The sequence below is a fragment of the Talaromyces stipitatus genome, genomic scaffold (assembly GCF_000003125.1).
Source record: "Talaromyces stipitatus ATCC 10500 scf_1105507295527 genomic scaffold, whole genome shotgun sequence".
In the NCBI taxonomy this organism is placed as follows: domain Eukaryota; kingdom Fungi; phylum Ascomycota; class Eurotiomycetes; order Eurotiales; family Trichocomaceae; genus Talaromyces; species Talaromyces stipitatus.
The window spans coordinates 1,524,133-1,540,552 of NW_002990114.1; the positions used below are offsets into that span (position 1 = coordinate 1,524,133).

The following is a 16,420-nucleotide window of genomic DNA, read 5'->3' on the forward strand; positions in this document are numbered from 1 at the left end:
TGCGCCGACCTTGAGTCGTCGAACTTCTCGAATAGAGGGCAGTTACATGAGATAATTGGTGCTCGTTTGTTCCTTCTCCTTCAGAAATTACGATTGTTGTGGGTTCGTTCCTTTTCATCATCTGCGACGGGTCCGTCTATAGTATTTTGCAAAGATGGAATGGCAACCGCAGGAAGAGCCATTGAGGCAGCTCGCCAGCTATCTCAGGGACTCTTTGGATTCATATAACAAGACTCTTCAGAAACAGGCTGAAATGGTATGTTTGAAATGTCTTTACTCTTTTCGTTCTTAGGGTCAGGTGTCCCATCTAGACCCCGCGTCGTATTTCACGATTCAGAAGAGTGAAACAGAAGGGATGGTTGGACTAATGTTTGTTGAACTATGTATAGATGCTCACTAGAGCCACAGCGAGCCCAGATTTCGTGAATTATTTGACCTTTCTGTTTTGCACTGAAATCCCTCCAGCGGCTGTCGACATGGATCAGAACACATACGACATTGTCCGATTCTCGGCGGCCGTCAATCTCAAAACCAAGATACAAATAGCTTACAATGCAATTCCGCCGGAGAGCTTAGTGTTCGTTCGCCGAGCGACTTTATTGGGGTTGCGAGATTCAAACCCACAGATTCGCAGCTCCGCGGGTACTATAATAACGGCATTGATCCAAAAAGGAGGATTACTTGCCTGGCCTGAAGTGCTGCAGGAATTGTTGTCTCTTGTTTCAAACGCTTCGGGTGACGTGACATCGCAGACTCAGGAAGCCGCCATGTCAGCAGTCGCAAAGGTCTGCGAAGACAATCGCAAAATCCTGGACAAGGACTACGGCGGTCAAAGACCGCTGGAGGTCATTATCCCTCGCTTGTTGGAGTTCACGGGCAACGAAAGTTCGATGATTCGATCAACTGCCCTCAGCACAATTCAAATCTTCCTATCGATGAAGCCCCACGCTTTGATTGCTAATTTTGATACCTTCATGGTTAATCTTTTCCGCCTCGCTAGCGATCCATCCACAGACGTGCGCCGAACCGTTTGCCAAGCATTTGGGCAGTTGGCAGAGATTGCGCCGGAGCAGCTTATTCCTCATATGTCGGGTTTGGTGGACTATATCATTCTTCAGCAGAACAACAATGAAGATCCCGAACTTGCTCTGGACGCAGCTGAGTTTTGGCTCACGGCTGGAGAGCAGCCGGTTTTGCAACAAGCACTTGGTCAATACCTTCCCAAGATTGTCCCATTGTTGCTCCGGAGTATGATATATGACGAGGATGAGGTGGAGCGGTTGGCTGCGGAGAACGACGATGCCGAAGAAGAGGATCGCGCCGAAGATTTGAAACCTCGGTTCGCGAAGGCTAAGGGTTCCAGATTAGAAGGAAGTACAGATGCAAGCGGAAAACCAGAACATATCGAAGAGCGGGAAGATGGAGAATTGAGCGACGATGATACTGACTATGATGACGATGACCCTGAAGATGCCTGGACATTGAGGAAGTGCTCAGCTGCCGCTTTGGATATCTTTTCAAACGTTTACCATTCTCCTGTTTTCGACCTTATTCTCCCATACCTCAAAGAAACCCTTCGGCATGAACAGTGGCCGAACCGTGAGGCGGCTGTTTTGACTCTTGGTGCCGTTGCTGATGGATGTATGGATGCTGTTACTCCTCACTTACCCGAATTGATTCCATACCTTATTTCTCTACTCAACGACCCGGAACCTGTGGTCCGGAAGATTACTTGCTGGTGTTTGGGTAGATACTCTGAATGGGCTGCTCATCTCGAAGGTCCCAACCAATCCGCTCAATATTTCGAGCCGATGATGGAAGGTATTCTTCGCCGCATGCTTGATAACAACAAGAAAGTGCAGGAGGCTGCTGCATCTGCATTTGCCAGCCTTGAGGAAAAGTCTGATGCCAGCTTGATCCCATACTGCGAGCCAATCCTGCGACAATTTGTCGAATGTTTCAAGAAATACAAAGATCGCAACATGTATATCTTGTACGACTGTGTTCAGACCTTGGCTGATTGCGTCCAGTCAGAGCTGGCTAAACCCCATCTCGTCGATCTTCTGATGCCAGCTTTGCTTGATAGATACAACAGGATATCCGACCAATCACAGGAACTCTTCCCTCTTCTTGAGTGCCTTGGTTACGTTGCTAATTCTTATGGAGAGGTTTTTACTCAGTTCGCGGCTCCAATTATCCAGCGATGCTCCAAAATTGTATACGACAACATTCAGCAATCTGTTCAAGCAGCACAAGATCCTTCTATTGACGAACCAGATAAGGATTTCCTTATCACTAGCCTTGACTTGATGAGTTCTATTATTCAAGCCGTTCCATCTAACGAGATCAGCCAACTGGTCGCAAACTCACAGCCAAAATTCTTCGACCTGCTGTGCTACTGCATGAATGATCCTAACAACGAGGTGCGCCAGTCATCGTACGCTTTGCTGGGCGACTGTGCCATCCATATTTTCCCACAGCTCCAACCATACATTCCAACCATCATGCCTGTATTAATCAAACAACTTGATCTCGAGTCGCTCGTAGACGAAACGGCTTTCAGTGTTGTCAACAATGCTTGCTGGTCTCTCGGTGAAATCGCCTTGGACGAAAAGGCTGATCTGGGACCTTGGCTCGAAAAGCTGTATCCTGCATTGCTCGCTATCATCTCCAACGAAATGGTCATTGATTCAGTGAATGAGAATGCTGCAGTGGCTCTAGGCCGATTGGGTATCAGCAAATCAGAGTTGCTTGCTCCACACTTGCAACAGTTTGCTCAGGAGTTTATTAAGTCCATGACGAAAGTTGACTTTTCACGCGAAAAGGCGACTGCGTTCCTTGGCTTCAACCGCGTTGTGATGCACAACCCACAAGCAATGGAGAGCTGTTTGGGCGAGTATTTCACCAGTATAGCTTCTTTCCCTCAGAAGTCTCTTGCTCAGGAAGAGTACCGAGATCTACATCAATCTTTTCAACAGGCATGTCAGCTCACTCTCATAACTCTAAGGCCCTTGCTAATCTTATTTGCAGGTGCTCAAAGGTTACCAAGAACTGATTCCCAGCTTTGACTCCTTCCTATCCACGCTACCTCCACAAGTAACTCAACGACTCAAGTCGAGCTACCAGATCTAGACGCATCTCAAATGTCTATGTGGCCTATTTTCCCATGCCTTTCTTACGTTTCATATTCTTCTCTATCATTCAGCGGGCGATAATCTTTAATTTTTTCAGTTTTCATTCTGCTATTAAGTTCGTGGAAGATATTACGCAGTACATGTCTTTCGCTCTTATTCTCATGAGTATACACATGCGACCAGAATTATGTCCTAAAATTCCTACGTCTTGTATGCTTTTCTTCCCTTTCTTTGACTGCTTCTCCTCATGCTACATTTGACTCAGCCTTTATAATTTTATACATCCACCACGAACGAAAAAAGCATGTTTCAGTCAAGTTCAAGAAGAAAAATTGCTGACATCTTTCCGTTAGCCCGTTGCTACTGTTCCCCTGTCTTTTGGCATTTTTTGTACTATGGAACATTACATCCTTTCATATTTCTTCTTATTCTTTCAGATGTCTCCCTTGGTTTGCTGATTATGTCCCATGCAGGAAGCTTGCTCTGGCTGTGTTATTGGCTTTTTACTTCCCATCGTCATGGACATATACGAGACCGAGCAGAGATTTCTATATTCGATTTTCTTTTTTTCATTTACAAACTGTTTTGATTCCCGAACTGAAGAGACTATGTGGTCTGATTCATGTTCACCTTTTTAGATAGATTAGACCATAGCCGTCTCACTAGGAGATGGTTACTTTATATGAACTCTTTTTCTTTTCATTTTGCATGTCTAGCTGACTCATGGTATAAATACTCTACAAATTGAAGACTTGAAATACCCGAAAATGGGTCTACTTCCACACAAACTTCTTCGCAGGATGATCCTCACGAACCCTCGGCCCTTTCCCATCCATGAAATAATTCTCCCTTGTCGCACCGCCCGGCACCTCATAATCATCCCAGATAACACCTCTTTTCCTCAACTCCGGCCAAAGATACTTAATCATATCCTCGAACGTTCCCGGGGAGACGGTATATGAAAAATTGAACCCGTCCACGTCGGCAACATCAACCCATCGCTGCAAGATATCTGCCACCGTACTCGGTGACCCAACAGCACGCGGATGCACACCTCCTAGACTCAATTCTTGCAATATACGGCGTTTCGTCCATTTCAATCCATTCGAGTTGGGGATCGTTTTGGACCAACTCTGAATCAAGGATTGAATACCCGCCACGGATGTAAAGGCAAAGTCCTCGTCGTCCTCGAATTTGGATAAATCAGCCCCCGTCCAGCCGCCAAATAAGGTGGCGGTTCCTTCAAAATCGGCGTAAGAGAGGTATTCTTCATATTTGGCTTGGGCTTTTTCGTCTGTTTCGTCGACGACGACAAGCATGCCGGCGACGAATTTGATGCTGTCGGGTTTACGGCCGACTTCGATTAGTTGTTTTCTATGGTCGTTAGTTGAGTAAATTCCTTTGACGTATTGATTAGGGGGGGAAAATTGGATCGTACCTCATGTCGTCGACGATTATTCTTGTCTTTTCGGGTTCGAGACCAGGAAGAAACATTACTTCGGAATGGTTGGCGGCGAATTTCTTTCCGGCTCTGGATGAATTAGTTAATTAGATATATATGATTAGGAAGATAAAAGTCTTACGATGATGCACCGGCCTGAAAGAGAAGGGGTGTTCGTTGCTTGGACGGAGGAAGCTGGTTCGCGGCGGTGCTCTTGAAGTATTTCCTGGAATAGATGAATCAGCATACAGAGTACCGAGCTTCAGAGATAATCATACCCATTATGTTCGATTCCCCGAACTTGCGAAGGATTACTGTAAACCTTTGTCTCAGGGTCCTTCTTTACAGCTCCATCCTGCCACGTTCCTTCCCACAACTTGTAAGTAAGCTCCAAATACTCATCGGCACGGGCATAGCGTTCATCATGCGGAATCTGTTCATCAAGTCCGTATGCTTTTGCTGCACTGTCAAGGAAAGAGGTCACAATATTCCAGCCAATTCGGCCCCGTGTGAGGTGATCCAGTGTGGAGAATTTGCGAGCTAGAGCATAGGGCGATAGTTCGTAGGTAGTGGATGCCGTGACGCCGAAACCCAGTGACTTCGTGACGGATGCCATGGCAGATATCAGAAGGCTATAGACGCCCGTTCATCAGTATTCGGCTTAAAGTAGTGTCGGGGGGGTCCGATAGTACATACAATGGATCCCCAATTGGGAATTGAGCACCCGAGAGAAGAGCCGGTTCACGATTTGCAGGACCCTTGTATACATCGTAGATTCCGAGATGATCAGCGAGAAACAAGCCGTGGAATTTTCCTTCTTCTAGGATTTTTGCGAGGTTGATCCAGTAATCAAGATTCGCAAAGTCGCCGGCTTGATCGCGGGGATGTTTCCATAGCCCTAATTCAAACTGTTAGTGCTGCACAACTGTCCTATTTTGCGTTGCTGGGCAGAGTACATACCAGGAGCTAAGTGACCAGGTGAGAACATGGCAAAGGCATTGAGAATCCATGGTTTTGGTTTTGTTTCTGCCATGTTGGTAATTGATCTGAGTATCTTGCAAGCAGCAAAGATGACCTCCCAGAGCGCAAGAAATTGAGCGAAAGAAGGGATTCTTAAGATATCCTCAAAGGTCCTTACTACCCCTCTTGCTAAATTATGTCACGCAACTAATTATACGTTCTCATGTACCTCACTAAGTATTATCTGCAGTAGTCCATCGCGGGGCAGATACTTACGTAGGGCATCTCTCGGTATCTCTCGTTTCTTCAGCAGAGCCCGAGAAATTGCGCCATCTGAGCTCCATCTTGAGCCATCAACATTCACCACGAGACCGTTAAACCAATTCACATGTCTCGTTCGACAAAAGCGAAATACACGGAAGTCAATCCGATGTTTCTTTTCATGAAGTTGAGTGGTTGGAGTGGCTACGATTTATTACCTTGGGTCTCAGACGTATTGTCACGATACAGATACACACGTAAATTACATGTATTGAGAGATAAACAATTCATGTAAAAATAATGTACTGTATTGTATTTTAAGTCTATGCTCTATATACCTGCTCTCACCACTTCTCACCAAGCGAGACAACTTAATCGCTATATCCTCCCATTTTTTGATCCTTCAAGGAGACTTCCATGCAAGAGCTTAGTCCGACTTTTCCAAAACCCCCGAACGGTTCTGAACGGAGACAGCAGCTTCTTTCACCTCTGCAGGAGATGGAGAGGTCTCACCTTGCGGACTAGTTGACTGTAAATCTTTCTTCCCTGAGAGAGATTGATAGAACAGGGTGAATGCACGTGCCAGGACTTTACGACCATCAACGACTGGATATACGACCGCAACCAGAATGCAGAAGAATAACCATATCTCTGAAACAGCGGTCCAACCCATGAAGAACTAAATCAGTCAGCTAGGAAGATACATTCATATATGAAGACATTATATCAGAACGTACTGATTTACCAAATATGTAGTCCCTGTATAATGGCAATGGCCATACGACCCAGGTAACAAGCCCGATTATCGCGCTGAAGATAGCTGCTAGAGTAGCAGCTCGGTTCATTCGTTTCAACTCCTGAGGCGGATATGGATGCGTGACACTATTGAGATCTTTAATATCTTTGACGGGACTGTTTGTTGAGGTATCTTCGTCACTTTCGTCTTTGACCTCGCTCAATAGTAGGAACACTCTCCAGTCAAAGTCATCGGGCTATAGTTCTTCAGTTAGAATTTCAGGTAGAAGGTGATAAATGTATGATCATGCCTTGATATAGGTTATCACAATCGAGTAGATTGCCGAAGAGAACGTCGAAGTGAGCGCTCCCCAGAGACAAGGCAATTGTGCCTCTGTGGATAAGATGCTCAACTCCCCACTATATGCGTACGCAGTTCCCAACCAGACCGCAATACCACTTGCCTGATTTCACCCATTAGAATTCATGGTATATCATGCATTACAAAAGTGCCTCACCAAGCCTAAAAGCGGAGCAATAGTCGCAGCTGGTGCAGATTGCTTTTTCCACAGTATAGTAAAAGCCAACGGAAACATCCCCGGACAGATAATCGTAGCCAAAAAGTATCCCATCCAATTCAAATCAATGCCTCCGTAGTGAAGAGCAGTTGCAAACGCAGATGCAAAAACCCCGAAAACGATAACCGTCCAGTGAGATACTCGAATGACCTGATGATCTTGGGCTTTCGGGTTGATATAAGTCCGGTAGATGTCGAAAGAGAATATACTGGAAACGGCAATCAATTCAGCGGAAGTTGTGCTGGTCACGCACATGAACACGACGAGAAGTAATGCCCAGGCACCTCCTTTTCCGGCTATGGCCATGACGGTGTACGGGAGGACGTAGCCAGCGTTGATTTCTTCCGTCGTCATCAACTGGTTGTCGGATATTTAGTTAGTATCGATCTGTACAGGAAGTACTCAAGGGAGTCTTACTCTTGGGTACGTTGGGAATATAGGAGATCTTTCCAAGGCAATCGCAGCGAGACCAGTGGTTGTTCCAACCTATGTTGCATTAGTTGAATACATCGCTAGCACCGATGAATTGTACTTACAGCCCACGGCACCGCGAAATAAGCAATTCCTCCTAGCATATATCCTGGCTATTGTGTCTTTAGTTAGAATTTGCTTAGGTCATTAGCCAACCTGGGAGCTCACCATTGTAGCTGCTGTATCGGCAGCAAACCCTGTAACATGTTGTCAGAGGCCTCTAGTTGTTTCCTAGAGATCGGCCACGTACCCTTCTGCCAAAAACTCGTATCCATAATACCAGAGCAAAGTCTCCGAAAGAATGAACCAAGCCAAAAATAATAGAACTCTTCGATTTGAATGAGAGAATGGAGCCCTTATAGTTTCCCGGGATGTCTCTTGTCTTGTCCGCTTCGACTAACACATCGTAGAAAGAGCTGAGGCCGGTGATGGCTGAATTGTTGATCACTTTGATAGTGAGGAATGCCAGAATTACCATAACAATCAGCGTGTGTCTATCCTATACTTGTTAGCACTCTCGTTGTATGTATCAATATCTCTATAGACATACACATAATCAGTCAAGAAAGTCGCCTTCAGTCCTCCTGCAACCGTATAAACAATCACACCTAGGGGCAATAAAAAGGTTGAAGCAACAATATGCATTCCTGTCAGTGAGGTTATTACACCTGCAGCGCCGAGAATCATTGCAGTGACGGATAATAAATTCGTGGCGAAGCAGAGGAAGATGTAAATGATATGTGCCGCCGTGCCATAACGCAATCGCACGATCTCTAGAACAGTATGTCCATTACTATTTATTGAACATTAATCAGCAAGTAAATTCACTAGTTGACTGGATGTAATACTTACGGCACCTTGACTTTGGCATGAATAGCCAAAACTGTCATCAACGCAATCTGGATGGAAACTCCAGCCGCATACCAAAATGGAGCTGCAATTCCATACAGGTAGCCTTGGGCTGTAGTCCAGATAATAGCAGTCCTAAACGAAACGGTCCTTTTCAGTAATAATCTGGCAAATGTGTAACGGGCAAGTACATACGCCCACATCCAAGACGATACCACAGCCGACGCTGTCAACCCTGTTCCCACGCTGCGGTTCGCAACCATGAACCTGAAAAATGATTAGTATGCACAGATATTTTGAGCCGAGCGAGTTAGTTGACTTACATCTCCGTATGGTCTGACTTTTCATTGAGATATCGCTCGAGAAAACGGTTGACCAGTACCATGCCGATACCAAAAACCAGACCGATGCCCACCACAACACCATATCCAGCTCCCTGGGAGAGAGGGACAAGACTTTCAGACGACATCTTCTACAAGGATAGGCTTTCTGATCGTCGATCTTTGGAGGAGAACCGCAGAGGTATTACTTGCTATATATACTTTCTCAAATTCTACTTATGTACTTTTCCTGGTTCACATGATAGCTCACGTAGTGTATAACGAGCTAACAGGAAGATTACTTATCAGTACCTAACGCGTCGTAAAAACTCTCTCTGACTCGACGTAGCTTTCCTGCGCATTTCGGAGCATTCTTTTGAGATCAAGCACGTATCTCGTTGAACTTTTTGCTTGGCATGAACCCACCCCATGCTCTGAACGAGAGAATCAGCCTTGAACATATACATGACACCATAGTACTCCACAGTACACTCACTACAGCGAAAGCCGAGCACAAATCTTAGGAAGTTTGACTATCGATGGGAAGAGATCCTTGATTTTCGGAAGGTAAGCCGGCGTGTAGCTTAGGCTGGTGGGAAACGGCCTCAATCGCGATAGTTTCCGACCCAGGAAATTCGACTGTTTTAATTAGGAATGATCTTCTGGGTGAATTAGCGTGTGGAGCTTGTTTTCTCGTCAATGTAAGATCGTCGCAAGTCCTCAGTTTGCAGTGTATGTCATGTGATTGTAGATGCCCTAATAACGGATAAGATACGTTCTTTTCAGTACATGTTCCGGTATTTCAACTGTTGTATTGAAATAACATTTACTGTACGGTTCATTACACAGAACAGTTTGTTTCTTGGTAATTTACAGCAACACACATAGCAGCGCTCTTTGTCAAGTAACTATCGTGTTGTTAAGAAGTCTCGATCCACTGAGGGGCATTCGATATTCTGCTATCGGATCGCGAATAACGTGATTGCATGATGGCGAGACTCGGAACATAGATGCACTGTTTCAAAAGGTATATCTCTGGCGAGATCACCTCTTGTCATGATGTTTGATAATTTTCTTTCTATCTCATATTTGGGTGAATATTGATAGTGCGATTCTACCGCAATGACTCTCGTCCAAGAGAATCCGGTCCCCGTTACGGTCGTAAACGGCCATGCGATTGACTCGAATGAAATCAAAACGACCTTGAAAACAAGCGTTTCCCCTCTTCCAGAGACGAAGGTTGAGGCAAAAGAGGCAACCAATTCCAAGCCCAAATTCGCGATTGAGGAACATCCTATCGATCAAGTTCGCGATATCAAAGTCGGGATAATCGGTGCAGGTTTATCAGGCATCTCTGCAGCAGCATTGTTAAGTGCAAAGCTACCTGGTATCGACTTGACTGTATACGACAAGAATGCGGATGTTGTGAGTTACAATAATACACCTACTTGTCCAAGTTCTAGCGACTGATGCCCATTTCATAGGGCGGAACGTGGTTTGAGAATACATATCCCGGTGTTCGTTGCGATATTCCTGCGCATGTATACCAATCCAACTTCGCACCAAATACTCAATGGACCGAGGAATTCGCACAGGGTCATGAAATTCGGGAATATTGGCAGGGTGTGGCTAAGAAATATGGTGTTTATGAACGTTTGAAATCAAAGCAAAGAGTCTTGAAAGTGGAATGGTTCAATGACGAAGTCAAATGGAAATTGACTATTAAAGATTTGAATACTGATAAGGTAAGATTGTGAATTCGTCTTTTTTTTGGAGAATCAACGAAGCTAAAAGTAGATGAAGGTATACGAAGAGAAACTAGACTTTGTCATATCCGCCATAGGTCACTTCAATGCCTGGAAACTTCCTGACTACGAGGGCATCGAATCATTTAAAGGCCCGCTCTTCCACTCATCAAACTGGAACCACAACGTCGATTTGAAAGGAAAACGAATCGCACTTATCGGCAACGGCGCTTCCGGTCTGCAAGTTCTACCATCTATACAACCAATAGGTAGTCACATTGATCACTACGCCCGCAACCGTACCTGGGTCGTGGACTCGTTCAATGCAGCCAGCGTACGCAGACTTGAACCAAATCTCATCAGCGAAGAAGATAAGGAGTCATTCAGGGATTCAGAGAAATATCTTGAATATCGCAAGAAGGTGGAAGCAGACTACTTCCGTCGGTTTGGTGTTATTTTCAAGAATCACCCTCAAAACAAGGAGCTTCGTGCCAAATGGACAGAACTCATGCTTAAACGAGTTGACCCTAGTTTAGTGGATAAGATTATCCCTGATTTCCCGCCTAATTGTCGTCGTCCCACTCCGGGACCGGGTTATTTGGAGGCTCTATCGAAGCCGAATGTGAGCTATATCCAGGACCGGATTCAGAAATTCACAGAAAAGGGAATTGTCACTGTGGACGGAACCGAGAGGGAAGTGGATGTCGTGATCTGCTCTACTGGTGCGCATATCGACATGGCGCCACATTTCCCCATAGTTGCGAACGGGATCAATTTGCAAGAGGCATGGAAGCCCGATGGACTCTACGGGTATCCATTGACTTACCTCGGAGTCACTGCGCCGGGTATTCCCAATATCGCTTGGATTCTTGGTCCGGCGTCCTCCGGATTCAGTGGCACCGTACCCAACAGTGTCGAAAATCAAGTAACATACATCGCCAAAGTGATTCGAAAATTACGCAGTCAGGGAATAGCCACTATAACACCTTCTTTTGAGGCTACAAATGACTTCCAAGAGTACGCCGAGCAATTCTATGAGCGAACTGTGTGGACCGCGAACGACGATTCATCGGAAAGCAATAAGAACTGCTCATCATGGTACAATGGTGGTATCCCTGGAGGTCGTGTAGTTGGTTTGTTCCCTGGTAGCGCAGCTGCTGTGAACTATATCCTGAGAGATCCCAGATGGGAGGATTACGAGTATACATATACGAACAAGAGTGGTAATCGATTCGCATGGCTTGGGAATGGGTGGACCACTCGAGAGAGTTTGAATGATGACAGTGTCAACTTGACGCCGCATTTAAAAAAGACGGATGATATTGATTTGAGGACGCATTTTGAGGGTTGGTGGGATGTATAGTAAAGGGTTAATTAGATAGTTCATGTCAGTTTATCAACAGCGTCGAAACAATGCCTGGTTACAGATATTGTACAGCGTCTACACCTAATACAGTCAATCTAGTACACTCGTTAAGCAGCACGATGTTCATTAGAGTGTTAAAACTATGTTCACCTGCGAGAATTGCAACCCCTCACTGCTGTCTACTTCCGAAGCCCTAAAAGACCAAAATTACAACCATACCGGATACAAAAAATACAGAAATTACATACTAACAAATTGAACGCAAGACGGTCGAATAATGGCGTGACCGCCATAGATAATCAAGAAAGCTTTGAAAGAAATAAAAATCGGACAAGCCGTCGTGTTGAAAATTTTAAAAGAGTGCATCATATTGATACGTCCGTCGACGGTATTATTCAACCTGGTTATATAAGGAGGATAGAGATTTTGAAGGCATCTTACTATAAGCATCAGGAAAGCTGTTTGCATGGCACATGTCCACCGAGATATCAATCTTCTATCTAGAATGTATCATTTTTTCTACTCAAATCTATACTAATGCAAATTCGTAAACATATACATTGAATGACACGTTAATCCGACGCCGGAGCGAGATCATTGAATGGTGCTCTGCTTGACATCGCCCCTTCTCAAATCAACAACAATCCTCTTCCCACTCACTTCACCACTCCTCAACAAATCCAACGCATCGTTAATTCCGCCTAAACCGCCCTCGTCTCTAATAACCACTTCTGGTGGTGTCAACGCCTTATACTCCAACAGATTCTCCAACCATTTAACCAACCCTTCACCAACTTGCGGAGATTCATGGAATATTTTGATAGGCACAGTATGATAGACAATCCCGTCCTTTTTCTCCTTTGGTGATCCAGTAAGACCTAATAAGTGAGACTGCGGCTCGTTTCCTCCCTCTTTATGAGGTTGAGATAATGCCTTTTCTAAAATGGTGGCTGTGTCGCGTCCGACAATGTCGATGCCGAATCGTAATTGACCGTTTGTGACTCCTCGGATTATATCAACGGCGCGATTGGTATCGTGTCGATCGACTAGGATATCGGCACCGAGAGCATGAAGTCTTTGCCCGTGTCGGGCGATATCTGCTATACATATGACTTTGAGTCCGCAAAGTTTTGCAAGTTGTAAGGCTATGTAGCCTGTAGTTGTAGATGCTGTACTTTGTCAGCTGACAAAGTTTTGGATAGGGAAAAGAGATTGCCTACCTCCCCATATAGCTATCCAATCACCCTTCTTCACTCGTTCAGCCCCTGCTTCTGATGAAGGAAGACACTCCGGACGAACATCCTCTGGAATATCCTGCGCATTCACACTCTTTAATATAGTCCTCAAGTCCGGTCCCGGAACGCTCCGCGCAAGCCCAAAGTCTAGACCAAACGAAACTCCCAATGCCAACGCCGCCGCTACATAAGCAACGCCTATTGATGCTCCACCGTGTATCGATGTTGTCGGCGGAATCTTAGCTGCGTTATAGTGCGTGGTCACGGCGTATTCTTGAAATGCCGCTTTGCGAATGTCACGATAATCTGTCGAGGGGACGAGCACAAGGTCGCCAACTTGCAGTCGGGAAGATGAAGAAGAGGTTTTGATGACTTTGCCAGCCAAATCGCGACCAAAAACCCAGGGTAAACTAGGAATACCAAAGTTAAAAGCACTATATAGAATCATCAGCTTTTTGTTGCTCGTTTATTTTATTCCCGGGAAGAGATTAAAAAAAAAAAAAAGAACATACGGCGCTTTCCAGTCGATTGGATTCAATCCAATAGCCGAAACTTCAATAAGAATCTCATCCTGATGATGTATAGAGGGAATCGCATGATCCGTCACAAGCGTATATTTTTCTTTTATAGCATGTAGCAGCAGCGCATTCTGTGTCGCAGCCAATTTATCGACAACCGGAACAGGAACTGAATGTTGCTCGATGTTTGTAGTCTTTATTTCAGCGGTTTCCGTATATGCCTCTTTCTTTATAATATTTTGTTCTTCTGTAAGGGGTAAGGGCCGTAGAGTGCTGCTGCTGCTTCTCAAATATGAATCGTTTCTCGACTCCGTAAAGTCATGTTTGTGGGATATAGAATCGGTCGTCGTTATCCATGTAGTCGTTGTCGTTGCCATTTTGAGTATATTACTTTTGCACACTGAAAGTGGTCGCCGAACCCTGCGAAGAAAAAAGCTACTTTCGCGATTGTCCCTCATGTGTATAGGTATCCCCGTTTGAGTGAGTGTTGGAGTCGGTAATTGTGGGTGTACTGTGACGGCAAGTTGAACTGGGATAGATTTGATAACGACACCGATTACGCATATGAGGACATTAAGACACCTCCGGTAACAGGAGTCAATGTACAAAAAGAAGTCATTATAAACAGGGACATCTGGCTGACTCGTTGATGGCTTACGTGAACAAGATTGCGATATAGGAGGGGAAATGGATCTTTGTCGCGTCATTTCTTGTCTAGATTGAATCCGTTACCCCAAGATAAGAAAAATGAGCGTATTAAATGCGAGTATAGATTACTTGCTATATATTAACGTTAAGATCAGCTCTATAAAGATGGGGCATTCCCACTCTTGTACGAAGAGGAGACCAAATGTCGTGATTTCACTGAGCATGGCAACGACAATGATTGTGATTCGGTCAAATCGCCGTTCTTATCCTCAGCTTTTGTCTATAAACGTGCTGTGTCTTGCCGGCCAATCGTTATTATCTAGATGGTGTAGGAGAACATTGCCAACGACGGGGGAGGAATTGCGTGATGATATCAAATATTTCCTAATTTGGGTAAAATTTTACCACGTATCTGGTTGCGGTAATACTCTGTATCGACAACGATACAAGTTAGAGAAATAGTATTACCAATACACGGTACAATTCAACTGCCTCCATCAATTAGGGCTTGGAGATCACATGAACGTATTTTCTCTGGTCGCTATATTTATATTATGCTTGGATACCTTATACACACATATTAGGTCTAGAATGCATATCGCTCATTCACTCTGTAACTAGGTCGACAAATATTAGAGTCACCGTCGTGAACCTCATAATCTACCAGGCCCTAGACGACAGCTAGGTCCGAATAGCAATACCGAGGATTCACCGAAAGAGGAAAGTCAGATCCAAATTGGTTGGTGGATGTGACATACAGAGTCAAAAGCAAGAACTATCGAGGGATTAAGTATTCCATAATGTAACCACAAGGGTGAATATTAAGGTGGGTATTATGATTATACGATCATAAGTGCTTCCTGTCAGAACTTCTGCTTGGTATAGCTTCCAAAATTCACTAGCGCTACAACTCGGGAGCCTTTCTCTAGTAGAGAATATGAATTGCTTTGCTGGAATATCTCCGCAGCAGGAGCAATCTATGTATGTGCAGCTGTATGAAACCAATTATCAATAGGATTCCTCCTCATGTCTACTGGCATCTCTTTTCCGGCGCCGACACGTCTTGTAACGCGTCGATCAATGGGACTTCGGATTGGCCTCGCGGATTCATCCAAAGTTATAACTATACCATTCCGCTGCCCGCTGATCCAAGCAATGATTGAAGACATCGTTATCAATTTCTAAGTATCCTGCCATCAGAGATACCCATGATCGTAGCGACTTGCCCCAAGCAGAAAAACCAGTGGCTAGGACTTATTATTAGGGCCAGGTAGGGTTAGGGGTACGTAGTTAGTCACCATACAAAGGTACTGCTACTTGCAATTATGGAACATTCTGTAACACAAGTGTATAGAAATCTGTATGTAATCATACCGGAGCTAGGGAATCACTAGATGTGACGGCGGAGCGCGAGTTCCCTTCCGTTCCTGGCTCGCAGATAGGGCACCGAGCTGTAGCCCTATCGGCGCCGTATTAGGAAATCATCTCAACATCAGTCAGTGCCAGATGGGGAGAGGTGCCTCACACGAACAGCCTCGCAGATGTCTGGAGCAATATTTCTTCTATTTCCCTCCTTATGCTCGATATTGCCTGTCGACGAAGCACCTCTTGTATGAGATAGTTAGGATAGTGTATTCGAATCAAGCAGATTGACAAGTATCACATAATATTGAGAATCACCTTTCTACTTCATTATTTCATGCAAATCAGCAAAGCAAGCATCTTCATTGCCTAACACTCTGATCGTAGGAATACTTTTTATGTCTCCCTTTTACCCTTTTGTACTCTGAAAGCCTAATCATCAACACTTAAGCACTAAGTCTTTCTTCTTCTTTTTTCTATTACCACTTTTTCTGTTGGTATCACAGGGGTGTGCACACAGGTAAAGTGTAGGCTCGAGGTTGTTGTATTCAGTTGTGTCTTCCTCCAGTCTCCAAAGGAGCTCAGCTACCTAGGTGTAGGTAAACAAAGCCGAGCTAACCAAGCTAGGCTAACTACAGCTGCCGCCTCTAACTCACTTCCTTTTATCCCCCTTTTATCTCCTCCCATATTGAATACTTCGGGAATATGCTATTCCTACATTTTCATTTATTGATTACATGAGATTAGAGAAGCTAACAATATAGCAAGACCTACCCAAGAAGGGGGCAGTCGGGATG

General features: G+C 44.8%; 5 protein-coding genes across 5 annotated transcripts; 2 read left to right on the top strand and 3 right to left on the bottom strand.

Annotated features, from left to right (window-relative positions):
• Nucleotides 1-154: 154 nt before the first annotated feature.
• Nucleotides 155-3,132, top strand: TSTA_086060 (importin beta-2 subunit, putative; the record flags this gene model as incomplete). The annotated part of the gene is made up of 3 exons (XM_002478293.1): nt 155-256; nt 390-2,982; nt 3,041-3,132. The coding sequence occupies 3 exons, from the start codon at nt 155-157 to the stop codon at nt 3,130-3,132; spliced, it is 2,787 nt and encodes a 928-aa protein (XP_002478338.1).
• Nucleotides 3,133-3,907: 775 nt separating this feature from the next.
• Nucleotides 3,908-5,608, bottom strand: TSTA_086070 (uncharacterized protein; the record flags this gene model as incomplete). The annotated part of the gene is made up of 6 exons (XM_002478294.1): nt 3,908-4,508; nt 4,573-4,665; nt 4,718-4,801; nt 4,854-5,207; nt 5,272-5,473; nt 5,536-5,608. The coding sequence occupies 6 exons, from the start codon at nt 5,606-5,608 to the stop codon at nt 3,908-3,910; spliced, it is 1,407 nt and encodes a 468-aa protein (XP_002478339.1).
• Nucleotides 5,609-6,223: 615 nt separating this feature from the next.
• TSTA_086080 (urea active transporter, putative) lies at nt 6,224-8,898 on the bottom strand (the record flags this gene model as incomplete). The annotated part of the gene is made up of 11 exons (XM_002478295.1): nt 6,224-6,475; nt 6,534-6,788; nt 6,861-6,995; nt 7,050-7,466; nt 7,527-7,595; nt 7,646-7,693; nt 7,831-8,074; nt 8,131-8,373; nt 8,433-8,564; nt 8,625-8,696; nt 8,753-8,898. 11 exons carry the CDS (start codon nt 8,896-8,898, stop codon nt 6,224-6,226), a joined length of 2,013 nt encoding a protein of 670 aa, XP_002478340.1.
• A 973-nt stretch (nt 8,899-9,871) lies between these two features.
• Nucleotides 9,872-11,857, top strand: TSTA_086090 (flavin-binding monooxygenase, putative; the record flags this gene model as incomplete). The annotated part of the gene is made up of 3 exons (XM_002478296.1): nt 9,872-10,174; nt 10,234-10,494; nt 10,553-11,857. 3 exons carry the CDS (start codon nt 9,872-9,874, stop codon nt 11,855-11,857), a joined length of 1,869 nt encoding a protein of 622 aa, XP_002478341.1.
• Nucleotides 11,858-12,454: 597 nt separating this feature from the next.
• TSTA_086100 (oxidoreductase, zinc-binding dehydrogenase family, putative) lies at nt 12,455-13,990 on the bottom strand (the record flags this gene model as incomplete). Its single annotated transcript, XM_002478297.1, has 3 exons — nt 12,455-13,029; nt 13,081-13,529; nt 13,608-13,990. The coding sequence occupies 3 exons, from the start codon at nt 13,988-13,990 to the stop codon at nt 12,455-12,457; spliced, it is 1,407 nt and encodes a 468-aa protein (XP_002478342.1).
• Between the last annotated feature and the right edge of the window lie 2,430 nt (nt 13,991-16,420).